The 16,943-nt window shown below is 45.3% G+C and overlaps 1 protein-coding gene across 1 annotated transcript in view; it reads left to right on the top strand.

Annotated features, from left to right (window-relative positions):
- LOC116354513 (CUB and sushi domain-containing protein 3-like) overlaps positions 1-16,294 on the top strand; it is a 492,885-nt gene extending 476,591 nt beyond the window's left edge. The window contains 8 exon segments of the mRNA XM_031795095.1: positions 2,936-3,047; positions 7,992-8,171; positions 9,157-9,222; positions 10,840-10,998; positions 13,123-13,235; positions 13,726-13,813; positions 13,976-14,111; positions 16,073-16,294. Of these exon segments, the coding sequence (XP_031650955.1) occupies positions 2,936-3,047; positions 7,992-8,171; positions 9,157-9,222; positions 10,840-10,998; positions 13,123-13,235; positions 13,726-13,813; positions 13,976-14,111; positions 16,073-16,232 (1,014 nt within the window). The 3' untranslated portion in view covers positions 16,233-16,294.
- The last annotated feature ends 649 nt before the right edge of the window (positions 16,295-16,943 follow it).

Raw genomic sequence — 16,943 nt, forward strand, 5'->3', positions numbered from 1 at the left:
ACAGTGTTGATGCTGAGAATAGAGTCTAACCCTGTTTGTGTTTACAAGGGTTCATATTTGTGTGGGTATTATTTCATTGTGTGTGCATATGCATGCTTCCATCCATGTTTCTATCCATGTGCGTGTGTGTGTGTGTTTCTGACCGTTCTGGAGTCCTATGGTGTCTACACAGCGGGACCTGTAAACACAAGCAGTCCTTCCTCCGTTCCCTGTCCCTAATGAGCCTTAAAACGCTACAACTTTCCCCCACCAACAGATCTGTGTTTACGTTGTTAGGACTGATAAATGGCAAAACTGTACAGCAAATTGCCGTGATTTGTCTGGGAGAAGAGAAACACATTTGCTGCATGGCTTGCCTCTAATTGTGAATAAAAAAGAAAGGCAGCAAATATCAAATGACATAAAAGTGAAGAGCAGCATGTAGTCAAAGACAACCGTGTTTTCCTTCTCTCCTGGGGTTCTGTTCCATCATAAACTATTAGATAGAAGACATCTATCTAGCGCATATTGTACTAAATCATCAATCCATTATAGACTTATCAGTAACCACTAGTACATTATGCAGTGTTCAGAGCTACACTCTCCACTACTAGATAAAGGAGATGGTTACACAAGGAACACACAGAACACACGGAACACACAGAACACACGGAACACACGGAACACACAGAAGGGAAGGGGAGAGTTATTTCTCATTGCTATTTCGGTAGCTCCTCCTTATTAAGTCAAAACATGGAAAAGAGCTCCCACGTCTTGTAACATGAATGAACTTTAGGAATATTTTCGCCAGGGGAAAAGGAGTGAGAGGGAGGAAGGGGGTAGAGAAGGGCTTGAGGGCTCTTGCCGGGAATGAACTTTATTCATATTTTTGTCAGGGGATAAATATAATATGGAGTGAGAGGGAGGAGGAGGGCGAGGAAGGGCTCTTGCCCAGATGCGCTGGCATTAAGAATTCAAGCCTTATTGTAACATTTGGGGTCAAGTCATGCCCAGGCTTCAGAGAGAACAGTGAAATATCAGGCTTTCACACCCATAAATCATTTGTCTCGCCCTCGGGAGGGAGGGAGGGGGAGAGAGAGAGAGAGAGAGATTAAGAAATGAGAAAGAGAGAGGGACAGGGGAGAAGGAGAGGAGACTGCTGGCTGCAGCCTAATGATATTGAAGCAAAGAGAAGGAGATATTGTATCCCAGAGATAAGGCCATGAGTCTTATTACTCGTCAGACTGTGTTTCAGCACCGGGGACAACGTGTTAATCAATTAATGTGTGAAGCCACTGTGTCATTCCATGACACGTTTTCATATTTCACTCCCCAGGCTCTGTCACACACACAGACTCGCACACACACACACACGGTCTCACACACATCTACACACACACGCATGCAAGCAGAGGAAGGCTGAGAGAGCTGAAAAGAGCTGACAAGGGCTAATCTGATATGTCGCTCTTTGAAAGGGCATCAGTGATCAGTCTGAACCAAGGAACGTATTGGTTTGATGTAGGCTGCTTAAACAAAACCTTTCATAGGGATTCAAGAGTTGACTTGTGTGTGTGTGTACATCACAGCCTTTGTTTGATAGCAACATCAAAGTTATATATCAAACTAAGTTATGTATCAAACTGGCCTTTCAATTGAAGCACTCCTATTCCTAGCTAGCCTGACTCCTCACGCTGAACACTCCCTCTGCTCTATTCCTAGCTAGCCTGACTCCTCACGCTGAACACTCCCTCTGCTCTATTCCTAGCTAGCCTGACTCCTCACACTGAAACTCCCTCTGCTCTTTTCCTAGCTAGCCTGACTCCTCACGCTGAACACTCCCTCTGCTCTATTCCTAGCTAGCCTGACTCCTCACGCTGAACACTCCCTCTGCTCTATTCCTAGCTAGCCTGACTCCTCACACTGAAACTCCCTCTGCTCTTTTCCTAGCTAGCCTGACTCCTCACGCTGAACACTCCCTCTGCTCTATTCCTAGCTAGCCTGACTCCTCACGCTGAACACTCCCTCTGCTCTATTCCTAGCTAGCCTGACTCCTCACACTGAAACTCCCTCTGCTCTATTCCTAGCTAGCCTGACTCCTCACGCTGAACACTCCCTCTGCTCTATTCCTAGCTAGCCTGACTCCTCACACTGAAACTCCCTCTGCTCTATTCCTAGCTAGCCTGACTCCTCACGCTGAACACTCCCTCTGCTCTATTCCTAGCTAGCCTGACTCCTCACGCTGAACACTCCCTCTGCTCTATTCCTAGCTAGCCTGACTCCTCACGCTGAACACTCCCTCTGCTCTATTCCTAGCTAGCCTGACTCCTCACACTGAAACTCCCTCTGCTCTATTCCTAGCTAGCCTGACTCCTCACGCTGAACACTCCCTCTGCTCTATTCCTAGCTAGCCTGACTCCTCACGCTGAACACTCCCGCAGATCTATTCCTAGCTAGCCTGACTCCTCACGCTGAACACTCCCTCTGCTCTATTCCTAGCTAGCCTGACTCCTCACACTGAACACTCCCGCAGCTCTATTCCTAGCTAGCCTGACTCCTCACACTGAACACTCCCGCAGCTCTATTCCTAGCTAGCCTGACTCCTCATGCTGAACACTCCCTCTGCTCTATTCCTAGCTAGCCTGACTCCTCACGCTTGAAGCCCAATGACTTTTTATAGGCCTCTGAGACTAGTGTGAATATAAGAATATATGATATTCTACACCTGCATTGCTTGCTGTTTGGGGTTTTAGGCTGGGTTTCTGTACAGCACTTTGAGATATCAGCTGATGTACGAAGGGCTATATAAATACATTTGATTTGATTTGATACTCTTTATGCCATTGTTACTATAACTACATAGATGCTAACTATGGTGTGTGTGTGTGTGTTGTGTTTCTCTACTCCTGCGCCTATTGATAATGCAGGTGCACTCAGTTGTCTCTCTACTCTAACACAGGTGGGCAGCATGGTGGCGTTCCAGTGCCAGCTGGGTCACCTGCTCCAGGGCTCCACCACCCGGCTCTGCCAGGCTGACCTTACCTGGAGCGGCTCCCAGCCAGAGTGTATCCGTGAGTCACATCACACCCCCTTACTGCAGTGGTTCTGATGATGTCACGGAATCAGAGGGTATAGCTACAGCCGTTATTGTGACTGGGTCATAGAGGGACAGTATAGGGAGGGGGTGGTTCTCAAACCTCTCCTGGGGACCCTCAGACATTTTCACAATTTGTTGTAGCCCTGAACTAACTCACCTGGATTCACCTAGTCAAGGAGTTGATGATTAGTTGACAAGTTGAATCAGGAGTGCTAGCTGTGGAATCGATCAAATACATGGAACGGTCCCCAGAAGAGGTTTGAGAACCACCCCCAACTGTCCCTCTGTGGTGCCCAGTCACAACAACTGCTGTTGCTATACCCTCCGATGCCCACGATGACATCATCATAGGAAAAGCCCCCATTATATAATTGCATTTATATGGTCAGCCCATATTTCTATGATAGACCCATTCTAGGATTCTAGTTCTATGGTCGACCCATTCTAGGATTGTAGTTTTATGGTCCCGCCATTCTAGGATTCTATTTCTATGATAAACCCATTCTAGGATTCTAGTTCTATGGTCAACCCATTCTAGGATTATGTTTCTATGGTCAAACCCATCCTAGGATTATATCTCTATGGTCAACCCATTCTTAGATTATGTTTCTATAGTCAACCCAATCTAGGATTCTTTTTCTATGGTCAACCAGTTCTTGGATTATATTTCTATGGTCAACCTATTCTAGGGTTCTGTTTCTATAGTCAGTCCATCCCCGACTCTAGCTAGGGACCTCCATGATATCCGTCACTTCTGGCCATTCTCACTGACATCACCCTGACCATGACATGTCACTCTGACCATATCACCATGTTCATCTGTAAAATAAACACATTTTACGAACCACTGACAATTTTTTACACATTAGCCACAAAGAGTAAGAAGAGGGAGAGAGACGTGATGTGGTCCTAACTACACTAGTTTGTCATGGTTGTGCCGTACTGACGCTCAGAAAGTGTGGCTAGTACTGTACATCTTTGAGAATTATACAGTACATCTGTTATGTCAGGCACAGGAGTCTTGCAGGTGATTACATGCAGGTGTTTTTCAAAAAGTTTTACTTGCATAATAGCAGTTGGCTGTTTCCTAGGTAACAAGGATCTTAGAAGGATCACGGCACAACTATCTCCGTTAGCGCCTGCTACCGAACCAAAGGGCTTCATTACTTTTTCAATGATAAAGTAGAGCACTCTGCCAAGCTTCAAGGTCATATTTAATAACTGCTACTTTGAAAATTAATTCACATTATTGGAAGCAGCAAGGATCATTTTCTACTCTCACCGTCACAGCAGGTGAGCTGATATATCAGAGGGGAAGGATGATTCTCATGAAGAGATAATCTTTATGGAGGTAGATTCAGAGACCCAGCCTAGCGGGAGAGACCCTAACCTTCACATCGGCTCCCTCCCAAATGGCCCACATCCCCTGTATCGGGCACTACTTTTGATCAGGGACCATAAGAGAATGTAGTTCACAATATAGGGGATAGGGTGCCGTTTGGAGGCAACCATCCACACGAATCGTCAGTCAGTCCCCCTCAGGGTAGTCTTATCCACTCAGCTACCTCCATGGGGATAGGGTGAGGCAGGGTAAAGTGGGGTGAGATGGGGGGATATAGAGGGGATGGTGGTCTCTTTTTCTCTCTCTCTCTCTCTCTCTCTCTCTCTCTCACACTCACTCTCTCTCTCTCTCTCTCTCACACTCACTCTCTCTCTCTCTCTCTCACACTCACTCTCTCTCTCTCTATCTCTCTCTCTCTCTCTCTCTCTCTCTCACACTCACACTCTCTGTGTCTCCTATCCCAGGAGTGTTAATGTCCCCATCCAGGCAGGGAGGAGAGAAAGGCGAACCCTGGTCTTATCTCCCCATACAGCCTGTCTCCATCCCTCCCCACTCACACATGCACGTCACTCCCACGTCACACCATGGCAAAGCACCCACCCCCACCACCCCTCCATCTAGCAGTATAACGATATAGCACAGTAGTAGTATAAGGATATAGCACGTAGTAGTAGTATGAGGAAATGGTGTTAAAATATGATTTATATACACTAATTAGGTATAGGCTTACCGCAATATTAATGTATTGTATGAGAAAATGATTGGAATACAGATATAATTTCCAGTCAAATGGAAAAGAAATGCCAGGGTGGCAGTGGATGCACGCTCTCTGTCTGCCCAGCCAAGGAAAGATAGAATCAAAAAGCCCAGCTAGCACATTTGGTTCCTTGGAAGTTGTGAGAACGTATGTATTTGGTTTCCGATTAGGTTCTAGAAACGAAGCCATAAGTTTCCTGACTGGTAAAATGTTGTTTTTTTTATGTCCTGAGAACGAATGTGAAAACGTAAATTTTTAGGTTGCAGGGAGTTTCTGAGAATGTTGTATTATTACTTTGGCACGGCGTCAGTGAGATTCAAACCTATGATCTTCTGTTCTCTGTCCATGAAATTAGTCCTCTGTGCCACCAGGATGGAGCTAGCATGCCATGTTTTTACATGTTAGTCTATTCAAACAGACCCCATTTCAAACAATGGGGAAACAAGCACTCATTAAGATCAGGTGTTGCCAATTAGTGGACTTGGCCAACACACTTAACAAGATAGAAGATAGAGTTTTGTTGATGCTGAGAACTGAACGATGTGAGAACATAACAATGTGAGAACATGAATTAAGTAGAACCACAAAGAAACCTGTAGGAAACGTTAGGCTGAAGTTCTGAAATTCCCACAGAAGAACGCTGTATCTTAACGTTCTCTGAACTATTTGAGAACATTCCCAACCAGTTCGAGAACGTTCATAGAACATTCAAAATTGAAATGAAATGCAACCAGGAAAAATTCTGTTAAATTAATGAAATACCAAGAAAATAACGTTTTTTTGTGAAGTTCCTAAAATGTGCTGAGAATGTTCCAAAACCAAGTAACTATTCTGCACCATTCCCAGAAAGTTGTGGGAAGGTTGTATGCTAAATAACCATAGGACAACTACGATCTCAGCAAGCTCTAGGAAACATAAGGTTCTCAGAACATTATGTGCTAGCTGGGTGAACTCCATTAAACCAGTTTGTTACATGGCTGACTTAGAGAGCATTGACAGATGGCTACCAATGTCAGATTGCTGTTCACTCAAAACATCTTTACTCATAACTACATTTCACTATTTCTGTAATTAGCCTATATTCTGCCAATTGTGTGAAGAAATGTCAACACACAGTGTCACACAAATGTCATTGATATAGTTCAATATGTGTAGGATTACTCACAGTGTGTAATATAATATTCAGTAACTATACATAGCCCTTTTCATATTGGAATAGACAAAAAAAAGAATACTTAAGTCTCACCATAACCTCCAACAGCTATCACACTGCCCCAAAATATCCCCCCGCCTCCTGTACTGTTCAAGAGACCCATCAACATGCACATACACACACATATACACATACACACACACACACTCATATACACATACACACTCATATACACATACACACACACACACACTCATATACAAATACACACTAATGTACACATACACACACACACACACACACACTAATATACACATACACACACACACACACACACACACTCATATACACATATACACAAACACTCATATACACATACACACAAACACACTCATATACACATACACACACACACACACAAAAAAAATACCTCAAAATAAAAGAGAATTGGTGGGTTAGTTGGAGCATTGATCCCTCCACATAGCTATTCACAGCCCCTTTTGATCAAAGATGGATAATAGTGGTTCACTGGCTTAGCTGAGTGACAGAGAATCTCCTGCTGTTTGATCTTCCATGGGTTGGTGGGTTGGAGCAGTGACAGGTAAACACACACACACACTTCTCTTTCACTCTGTGCACGCTGCCACAACACATCAGTGCATATCTGACCCTCTCTGGGTTGCTCAACTCAACTCCGGGCCATCTCTGTAGACTGTGTAGAATGCAACCAACCATCCCTGAGAAAGTAACCAGTCGTATTCACACACACAGTGCAGCAGTAGGAGGTGTGTTTGTTGTGTTCTGTTTGTCTGAGGTTCTGGGTAGCCAGTGAATCAGTTCAGACTTGTTGTAAGCACATCTAGTCACTTGCAGGATACAAAAAGTGTCTTGAAGGAAAGACATATACCAGCCAGTGACTGTGCAAAATCATGTAAAAGAAAATTCAATAGAGTTTTGATGGTGCCTGCAGCTATGGGCAGATGGTGTGAAGAATAGCAGTCAGATATGGGCAGATGGTGTGAAGAATAGCAGTCAGATATGGGCAGATGGTGTGAAGAATAGCAGTCAGATATGGGCAGATGGTGTGAAGAATAGCAGTCAGATATGGGCAGATGGTGAGAAGAATAGCAGACAGATATGGGCAGATGGTGAGAAGAATAGCAGACAGATATGGGCAGATGGTGTGAAGAATAGCAGTCAGATATGAGCAGATGGTGAGAAGAATAGCAGTCAGATATGGGCAGATGGTGAGAAGAATAGCAGTCAGATATGAGCAGATGGTGAAAAGAATAGCAGTCAGATATGGGCAGATGGTGAGAAGAATAGCAGTCAGATATGGGCAGATGGTGAGAAGAATAGCAGACAGATATGGGCAGGTGAGAAGAATAGCAGACAGATATGGGGAGGTGAGAAGAATAGCAGACAGATATGGATAGGTGAGAAGAATAGCAGACAGACATGGGGAGGTGAGAAGAATAGCAGACAGACATGGGGAGGTGAGAAGAATAGCAGACAGATATGGATAGGTGAGAAGAATTGCAGTCAGATATGGGCAGGTGAGAAGAATAGCAGACAGACATGGACAGGTGCAGGTGAGAATAACCATATTAGTATGTGGAAAAGGCTAATCTCTCTTTCTCCTTTCCTCGGCCTCCCCCCCTCCCAGCCCACTCGTGTAAGCAGCCAGAGAGCCCGGCCCATGTGGAGGTGATAGGGATGGACCTGCCAGGGTTTGGTTACACCCTCCTCTACTCCTGCCAGGCTGGGTTCTTCCTGTCCGGGGGCTCGGAACACCGCGTCTGCAAGTCCGACGGTACCTGGACCGGGAAGATGCCCATTTGTCGAGGTACAGGACAGGAATATGACATGTCCCGTGTGTTTGTTTGTGTCTGTGTGGCTCCAGGGTGAAGTTCCCCCTAACCTTCCACCAATCCTATCCATAGCCATTCGTGTGTGTGTGTGTGTGTGTGTGTGTGTAATGGCATATGCTGATATGGTACAGAGGCTCTCTTGTAATGGCATATGCTGATACTGTACAGAAGCTCTCTTGTGCCACAGGCCGTGATTGCAGCCGCAATGGTATGGAGCATATTCACACACATATTCACACACACTCCTGGCCACTGCTGCATCGCACAGCTGTGCACTGCAGGCCACAGAGTAATTACACACACTTAAACAGATGTGTAATGTTGTGGGAGAATTTCCCACTGTGCCAGGCTGCTCTGCTACCACTGCAGCAGACAGCATCTTGTGCTATTCTAGTGTCTATCATGCCAGTGCAGTGGAACAGACAGGACACGGCTCCTGGTCCACCAATGGCACTTACCTTCACTGTCATGTAGAGGGCCACTGCCACAGAACACGCCCTCTCCTGCATAACCCCATGCTTATTTCTGGGTTTCTCACTTCATCTTGTTTCTTCTTACCAGATACCTTTTATACTTTTATTACCAAAAACATAATGAGAGGAAAGCTTGCAAGTAAGCATGTCATTGTACTATGTAGACTTCGCTGTATCCTGTGAACATCCGTAGGACAAATCAACTGTGATTTGATTTTCTATCATTTGTACAAGATGTCATGCTTGACTTTTACATTCCAGGACACACCATATGCATTTATTACCCAGATTAACTAGATCCAGACATTTAGAAATTCCCACATACAGAACTCTAAATGGAACTGACAATAGAACTCATAATTCGACCCCAAGGAGTTAAATTGCATTATCTCTTGATGTGTGTTGCTGATGTACCTCAATACATGATTAGAAGTCCCCACATGGGGAAGTTGATGTGACATAATGGGACTAATGCTGTTTCCTATAGCTGGGTCCAAACTCTCGGAAAAGCCCATCAAGCCAGTGGTAGGGACACCCAGTCCCAAGCTGAACGGTGAGTGCCTGACTGAAGTGTCATCACCACACACACACACACACACACACCATAAAAACAGTGCACACACACCATAAAAACTGTGCACACACACGCGCGCACACACACACACACACACCATTACAGCAACGTCAAAAAGAGCAGTGTTCTGATTACAAAATACTACTCTGATGCCGGTACTGTAAAGTGCAGCTAGCAATCACAACAGAATGAATATGAACAGCTTCATCTGGCCTCGCATGGGGCGAGGGCTTCGCTAATAGCACCTCAGAAGGACTGGTGTCCTTAATTCAATCTTGAGTGCCCCTCTTGAGGGACTAGAAGTTAATGAAGAGTGGAAAGAGTAAGTCTGACGGTAAAACATCCCAGCAGCACAGGCCTGACAGGCCTCTCTCTCGTTCTCTCTCTCTTTTGTCTTGTACTCTTTCTCTCTCTCACGGAGTAATCTGTGGTGCAGTGATATAGCAGCCCAACCATCCCAAAGCTTCCACTGCCTTCAAAACAAGTTTAACATTTATCAACTTGGAGAGGGACTACGTTTTTTAAAAGCTTGGAGGTAATTTACTAAGTTTGACATACTCTGAGTATCACGTTTTAGGGAAAACCCAGATGCAGACAGTGTCGAAGTAACAACAGTTTATTACTAGAATAGGGAGCAGGCAAAATGACAGGTAGGCAGAGGTCAGGAATCCAGATCAGATTCAAAAGGTACAGAACGGAAGGCAGGCTCAGGGTCAGGGCAGGCAGAGGTCAGGAATCCAGATCAGATTCAAAAGGTACAGAATGGCAGGCAGGCTCAGGGTCAGGGCAGGCAGAGGTCAGGAATCCAGATCAGATTCAAAAGGTACAGAACGGCAGGCAGGCTCAGGCTCAGGGTCAGGGCAGGCAGAGGTCAGGAATCCAGATCAGATTCAAAAGGTACAGAACGGCAGGCAGGGTCAGGGCGGGTAGGCTCAGGGCAGGTAGGCTCAGGGCAGGTAGGCTCAGGGCAGGTAGGCTCAGGGCAGGCAGAGGTCAATAATCCAGGGTGGTGTGACAAGGTACAGGACGGCAGGCAGGCTCAGTGCAGGCAGAATGGTCCAAATCGGGAAAACTAGATAACAGGAACTAGGAACAGACAGGAGCAAGGAGGAAAACGCTGGTAGGCTTGACGGACAAAACAGAGAACAGACAAACATAGAACACAGGTATAAATAGGTATAAAAATGGGAATAATGGTGGAAGACGGGCAACACCTGGAGGGGTGTGGAAACAAGCACAAAGTGAAACAGATCAGGGTGTGACACTGAGGGTGAAAGGTCCCAGGGCCCTGTGTCTGTGAACACTAGTAGTATTTGATCAATCATGATGAATCCTATAGACTTACAAACAGTGGAATATGAAGTGACAGTATGACTTAACCAAGGTCCTATTTTTCTGTTTTCCTCTTATTTCTTAAAATATTTCTTCAGTTTTATTGAAGGAATGGAAATGAAAAGGGAAGACAGTGCGAAGACCGGTGGGGCCAGGATTCGATCCCACGCAGGCAACGGGATGGCGTGTGGACTTAACCGCTTGAACAACCTCAGGCACAACCAAGGCCCTCTAATAATCAATATTGTCTATGCTCTGTTTCAGTTCCTGATGACGTCTTTGCTCCTAACTATATATGGAAGGGTTCATACAACTACAAGGGAAGAAAACAACCAATGACTCTGAGTATCACAAGCTTTAACACCACCACGGGAAGGGTTAACGTCTCCTTGACCAATAGCAACATGGAACTGCTGCTTTCGGGTACGACATCTGCATTTTACACTATATTACACAGAGAGGACACGCTAGGGAAGGTCCCTAGCCACTCCACACACACACACACACAGATTAATACACACACACAGATTCACACACACATAGCATGTAATCGTGTAGTCACTGGAGTAAAATGGAGCCGGCGTTTCAGATGCAGAGTTTCTCTCCCACAATATGCATGTGACTAGAAATGAGTGTTACTAAACATAGCTGACATCGTTTGATTGGTAGGGCCTTAATGTCAGACGGTATCCATTTAGGACTGTATCTACTTGGTGGAAAATTAAATGATGTTGTTTATTTGCCTGTGTGGAGGACATTTGCTAATATTTGAAATGGGCATTTATGGTCTGTCTGATCTGAGAACATGTTTTGAGTTGAGGTGTTTTGATTTTGCAGTGTGCTGTAATTGATTTGAAAGCTATGACTCATTTATTTCATATTCATTTTTGGGGGGTGTTTTCGCATAGCCCCTTAATATAATATTTATTCTGTCCCTTAATGTACCTTCATTAGTGGAGCCTAATGGATGTGTAAAACTACCCCCCCCCCACATTTCTCTTAAATGAAATATTAATCTGATCTGACAAATCTTTCACGGATTTACCATAACTATCTGGAGAGAAAAGTCCCCTTCTCCTCTTTCCCCCTCACTCCTTCCCTCTCACTCCTTCTCCTCTTCCCCTTCACTCCTTTCGTCGCACTCCTTCCCCCTCACTCCTTCTCCTCTTCCTCCCTCACTCCTTCCCCCCTGACTCCTTTCCCCATCACTCCTTCCCTCGAACTTCTTCCCCCCTGACTCCTTCCCCTCTCTTCTTCTCCCCTCACTCCTTCCCCCCTCACTCCTTCCCCCTCACTCCTTCCCCCCTGACTCCTTCCCCCCTGACTCCTTCCCCTCTCTTCTTCTCCCCTCACTCCTTCCCCTCTCTTCTTCTCCCCTCACTCCTTTCCCCATCACTCCTTCTCCCCTCACTCCTTCCCCCACACTCTTTCCCATCTCACTCCTTTCCCCATCACTCCTTCTCCCCTCACTCCTTCCCCTCTCTTCTTCCCCCTCACTCCTTCTCCCCTCACTCCTTCCCCCACACTCTTTCCCATCTCACTCCTTCCCCTCTCTTCTTCTCCCCTCACTCCTTCCCCTCTCTTCTTCTCCCCTCACTCCTTTCCCCATCACTCCTTCTCCCCTCACTCCTTCCCCCACACTCCTTTCCCCATCACTCCTTCTCCCCTCACTCCTTCCCCTCTCTTCTTCCCCCTCACTCCTTCCCCCTCACTCCTTCCCCTCTCTTCTTCCCCCTCACTCCTTCCCCCTCACTCCTTCTCCCCTCACTCCTTCCCCTCTCTTGTTCCCCCTCACTCCTTCTCCCCTCACTCCTTCCCCCACACTCTTTCCCATCTCACTCCTTCCCCCCTCACTCCTACTCCCTCGTTTCTCCACAGCTGCCTTTAACCTAGCTGACATGTGATTTACATCATCAAATAAATCTTCTTAATTTAAATTGGACTTTGAATTGCCCAGCAGCCGTTGCAAATTATGACACAGAAAGTTGAATGCAGCGCTACTCACTCACTGAGAAGAAATGTGTCTTGGAGATTTAGAAATCACAAAGTAATCATACCGCTGAGGCACGGGAGGAGGCCATTTTGTGTTTTTAATAACAGGGGGCCATTAGCTTATTTCACATTTAGAGAGGCCAGGCAGTGGATTGAGCATGTTAATTGAATGTGTGTTATTACTACCACTGTGTACATCAGTCTGTTTGGAGCGACAGCGCAGGGACGGGGCCTCTGATAGTGATGATGGTGCTCTCTTTCTATGCCTTCGGTTGTGGGAGGCTGTTAGCAATAGAAAGTACGGTTGATGAGTGAGTGTTCTACTACAGTAAATTGCTCCATGGTTGAAGAAGATAACGCTCAGTGTTTATATCACCTCTTTTCATTTTCCACACAGACACATAGAGACCAAGAGTGAGATAAGAGAGCGAGACCATCATCATTGGGTCATTATCTGTGATTGTGTCCCCTGAGTACCACAAGTTACAGTATATCAGTGTTGTGCCTTGGCCTCACATCACCCCTCTTGTCCTCCTGTGCTGTGTTGTGCTGCAGGTGTCTATAAGAGCCAGGAAGCACGGTTGATGCTGCTCATGTACCATGTGAAAACATCCACTCACACCACGCTGGGCAAGGTCAAGGAGGAGACGTGGTCCATGGACGGTTTTGTAAGTTTACCGTTTCGTACTTACAGGAGGGGTTTGTGGAAATGAAACATTTACATGTTTGTCGTTTAGTAGCGCTTTCATCCAGAATGATTTATAGATATCTTGCTATTCATTGGACGTGGCGTGTTAATGTTGAAATGGCATCTGGGAACCCAATGTAAATCAATGAGGGCGCTCTGCTGAAAAAACGACAGTCCCACTTCTTGCTCAATCCAGCCGTGCACCGGGTCACCCAAACGGGTAACCAGGTGTTATTTCATGTTTATTACAAAATGGACTCAAATGCTCTCCTTGTTTTGTATTTAGTAAAAATGCAATTCTGAAAATATGGATTTTTCCTTTAGAATTCTACCCCATGGTGAAAAGTACCAAAAGGACTTGACTGACTGACTGACTGATTGACAGACTGACTGACTGATTGACAGACTGACTGACTGATTGATTGACTCACTGACTGACTGATCATATCTGTCTCCCTGTATTCTCCTAGGTGTCTGCAGAACCTGACGGTGCCACATATGTCTTTCAAGGCTTCATACAGGGTAAAGACTACGGTCAGTTTGGACTGCAGAGGCTAGGTAAACATCACCACATGTCCACTGTGTTTTTATATCAACTTTCTCACTGTCAACAATATTGTGTCATTTCAAAACATAGAAATAAAAAGTGTATGTCAGAAATATTTGATATAGACTAAAAGGTTACTGTGAGAATATTGATGTTGTTCCTCTCCCACACAGGTCTGAACATGTCAGAGAGTAATAACTCCTCCAATCCACCTCATGGTACAAACAGTAGCTCTGTGGCCATAGCAATCCTTGTGCCTTTTTTCGCCCTGATATTTGCAGGCTTCGGGTTTTATCTTTATAAACAGAGGTAAGTGTACCTACCTACCTACCAGCTATTATTACTGACCGACCTACCACCAGCTAGTATTACCGACCTACCACCAGCTATTATTACCTACCTACCACCAGCTATTATTACCCACCTACCACCAGCTATTATTACCGACCTACCACCAGCTAGTATTACCTACCTACCACCAGCTATTATTACCTACCTACCACCAGCTATTATTACCGACCTACCACCAGCTAGTATTACCCACTTACCACCAGCTAGTATTACCTACCTACCACCAGCTAGTATTACCCACTTACCACCAGCTAGTATTACCTACCTACCACCAGCTAGTATTACCGACCTACCACCAGCTAGTATTACCGACCTACCACCAGCTAGTATTACCGACCACCAGCTAGTATTACCGACCTACCAACAGCTAGTGTTACCTACCACCAGCTAGTATTACCTACCTACCACCAGCTAGCATGACCTACCTACCACCAGCTAGTATTACCGACCTACCACCAGCTAGTGTTACCTACCTACCACCAGCTAGTATTACCTACCTACCGCCAGCTAGTATTACCGACCTACCACCAGCTAGTGTTACCTACCTACCACCAGCTAGTATTACCTACCTACCACCAGCTAGTATTACCTACCTACCACCAGCTAGTATTACCGACCTACCACCAGCTAGTATTACCTACCTACCACCAGCTAGTATTACCGACCTACCACCAGCTAGTATTACCTACCTAGCACCAGCTAGTATTACCTAACTACCACCAGCTAGTATTACCTACCTACCACCAGCTAGTATTACCGACCTACCACCAGCTAGTATTACCTACCACCAGCTATTATTACCTACCTACCACCAGCTATTATTACCGACCTACCACCAGCTTGTATTACCTACCTACCACCAGCTAGTGTTACCTACCTACCACCAGCTAGTATTACCTACCTACCACCAGCTAGTATTACCTACCTACCACCAGCTAGTATTACCTACCTACCACCAGCTAGTATTACCTACCACCAGCTAGTATTACCGACCTACCACCAGCTATTATTACCGACCTACCACCAGCTAGTATTACCTACCACCAGCTAGTATTACCGACCTACCACCAGCTATTATTACCTACCTACCACCAGCTAGTATTACCGATCTACCAGCAGCTATTATTACCTACCACCAGCTAGTATTACCGACCTACCACCAGCTATTATTACCGATCTACCACCAGCTATTATTACCGATCTACCACCAGCTATTATTACCTATCTACCACCAGCTATTATTACCTACCTACCACCAGCTAGTATTACCTACCTACCACCAGCTAGTATTACCGACCTACCACCAGCTAGTATTACCTACCACCAGCTAGTATTACCTACCTACCACCAGCTAGTATTACCTACCTACCACCAGCTAGTATTACCGACCTACCACCAGCTAGTATTACCTACCACCAGCTAGTATTACCTACCTACCACCAGCTAGTATTACCTACCTACCACCAGCTAGTATTACCGACCTACCACCAGCTAGTATTACCTACCACCAGCTAGTATTACCTACCTACCACCAGCTAGTATTACCTACCTACCACCAGCTAGTATTACCGACCTACCACCAGCTAGTATTACCTACCACCAGCTAGTATTACCTACCTACCACCAGCTAGTATTACCTACCTACCACCAGCTAGTATTACCGACCTACCACCAGCTAGTATTACCTACCACCAGCTAGTATTACCTACACAGTATACTGTGCTACTGTGTCAGGAGCTACAGCATTTGTGTTACATACTGGTTGTTGTTATTCACATATAGGACCATGAACCATTCCTGTGTTCCTCCACAGGACTGCCCCTTAAACGCAATACATATTCTTAGAAAAGCTACATGTTGACTTCATACTGACTTCTTCTCTTCCACTGAGTCTGAACAATGTGTTGTTCCTTCTCTAGGACTACTCCTAAAGCCCAGTACACAGGCTGCTCCGTCCACGAGAACAACAACGGCCAGGCGGCCTTCGAGAACCCCATGTACAACACCAGCGCCAAGTCGGTGGAAGGCAAAGCTGTCCGGTTTGATCCTAACCTGAACACAGTCTGCACAATGGTATAATGAAGTCCGCTTGGCGACTGCATCGTTTTTTTTCTTATTTTTGTATCGGGGTAAAAAAAAAAGAACAGGAAAATGCTTTTGCGAAACGAGCGGATTTCATTGAGATTTAGACTGGCGATAGAGATGGAACACAGTCCAGTCTAGGTGTGTTGGCCATGGTGGAGACAGAGGTAGAAGAAACAAATCCTCTGGTACTTAAAGCACACTCTTCAGGAACGTTGACTGGTCATGTGTGTCGAGAAGGACACCTATTGGAGACTGAACTGAGAACTGAGAAACATAAAAACCCAAATCTTCACAGTGGTCGACGAGTGACTTGGGAGTTCTGACGTTACCTTATTATATTGCACTCTGCGAGTGTTTCTTCTTCACACTCGACTGGGTCTTTTTTATCAATTGAAAAGGATCTGTAAATCTTCTTCTTGCATAAATGAGAAGCATTCACCACCTATATTTTTGTGCTATATATTATCACGTGGGAGGGGCCAATGGCAGTGAGATTATATGAAGCGTTTATAGAAAAGAGAAGAAGAAAATAAAATATTTCAAAAAGAATTCTGTTCACAACAACAAAAAAACACAGAAGTATTTTGGGGTTAATTTTTAAAGTGTTAAATCATTTTTTAAAACAACGGTTTTGACCGTAACTCCCTCTCCTCTAGCTTCAGTCCCACGTTCTGTGTTTTTTCCCAACTGAGCCAATCAGAAGTG

The sequence above is a fragment of the Oncorhynchus kisutch genome, linkage group LG17 (genome assembly GCF_002021735.2).
Source record: "Oncorhynchus kisutch isolate 150728-3 linkage group LG17, Okis_V2, whole genome shotgun sequence".
In the NCBI taxonomy this organism is placed as follows: domain Eukaryota; kingdom Metazoa; phylum Chordata; class Actinopteri; order Salmoniformes; family Salmonidae; genus Oncorhynchus; species Oncorhynchus kisutch.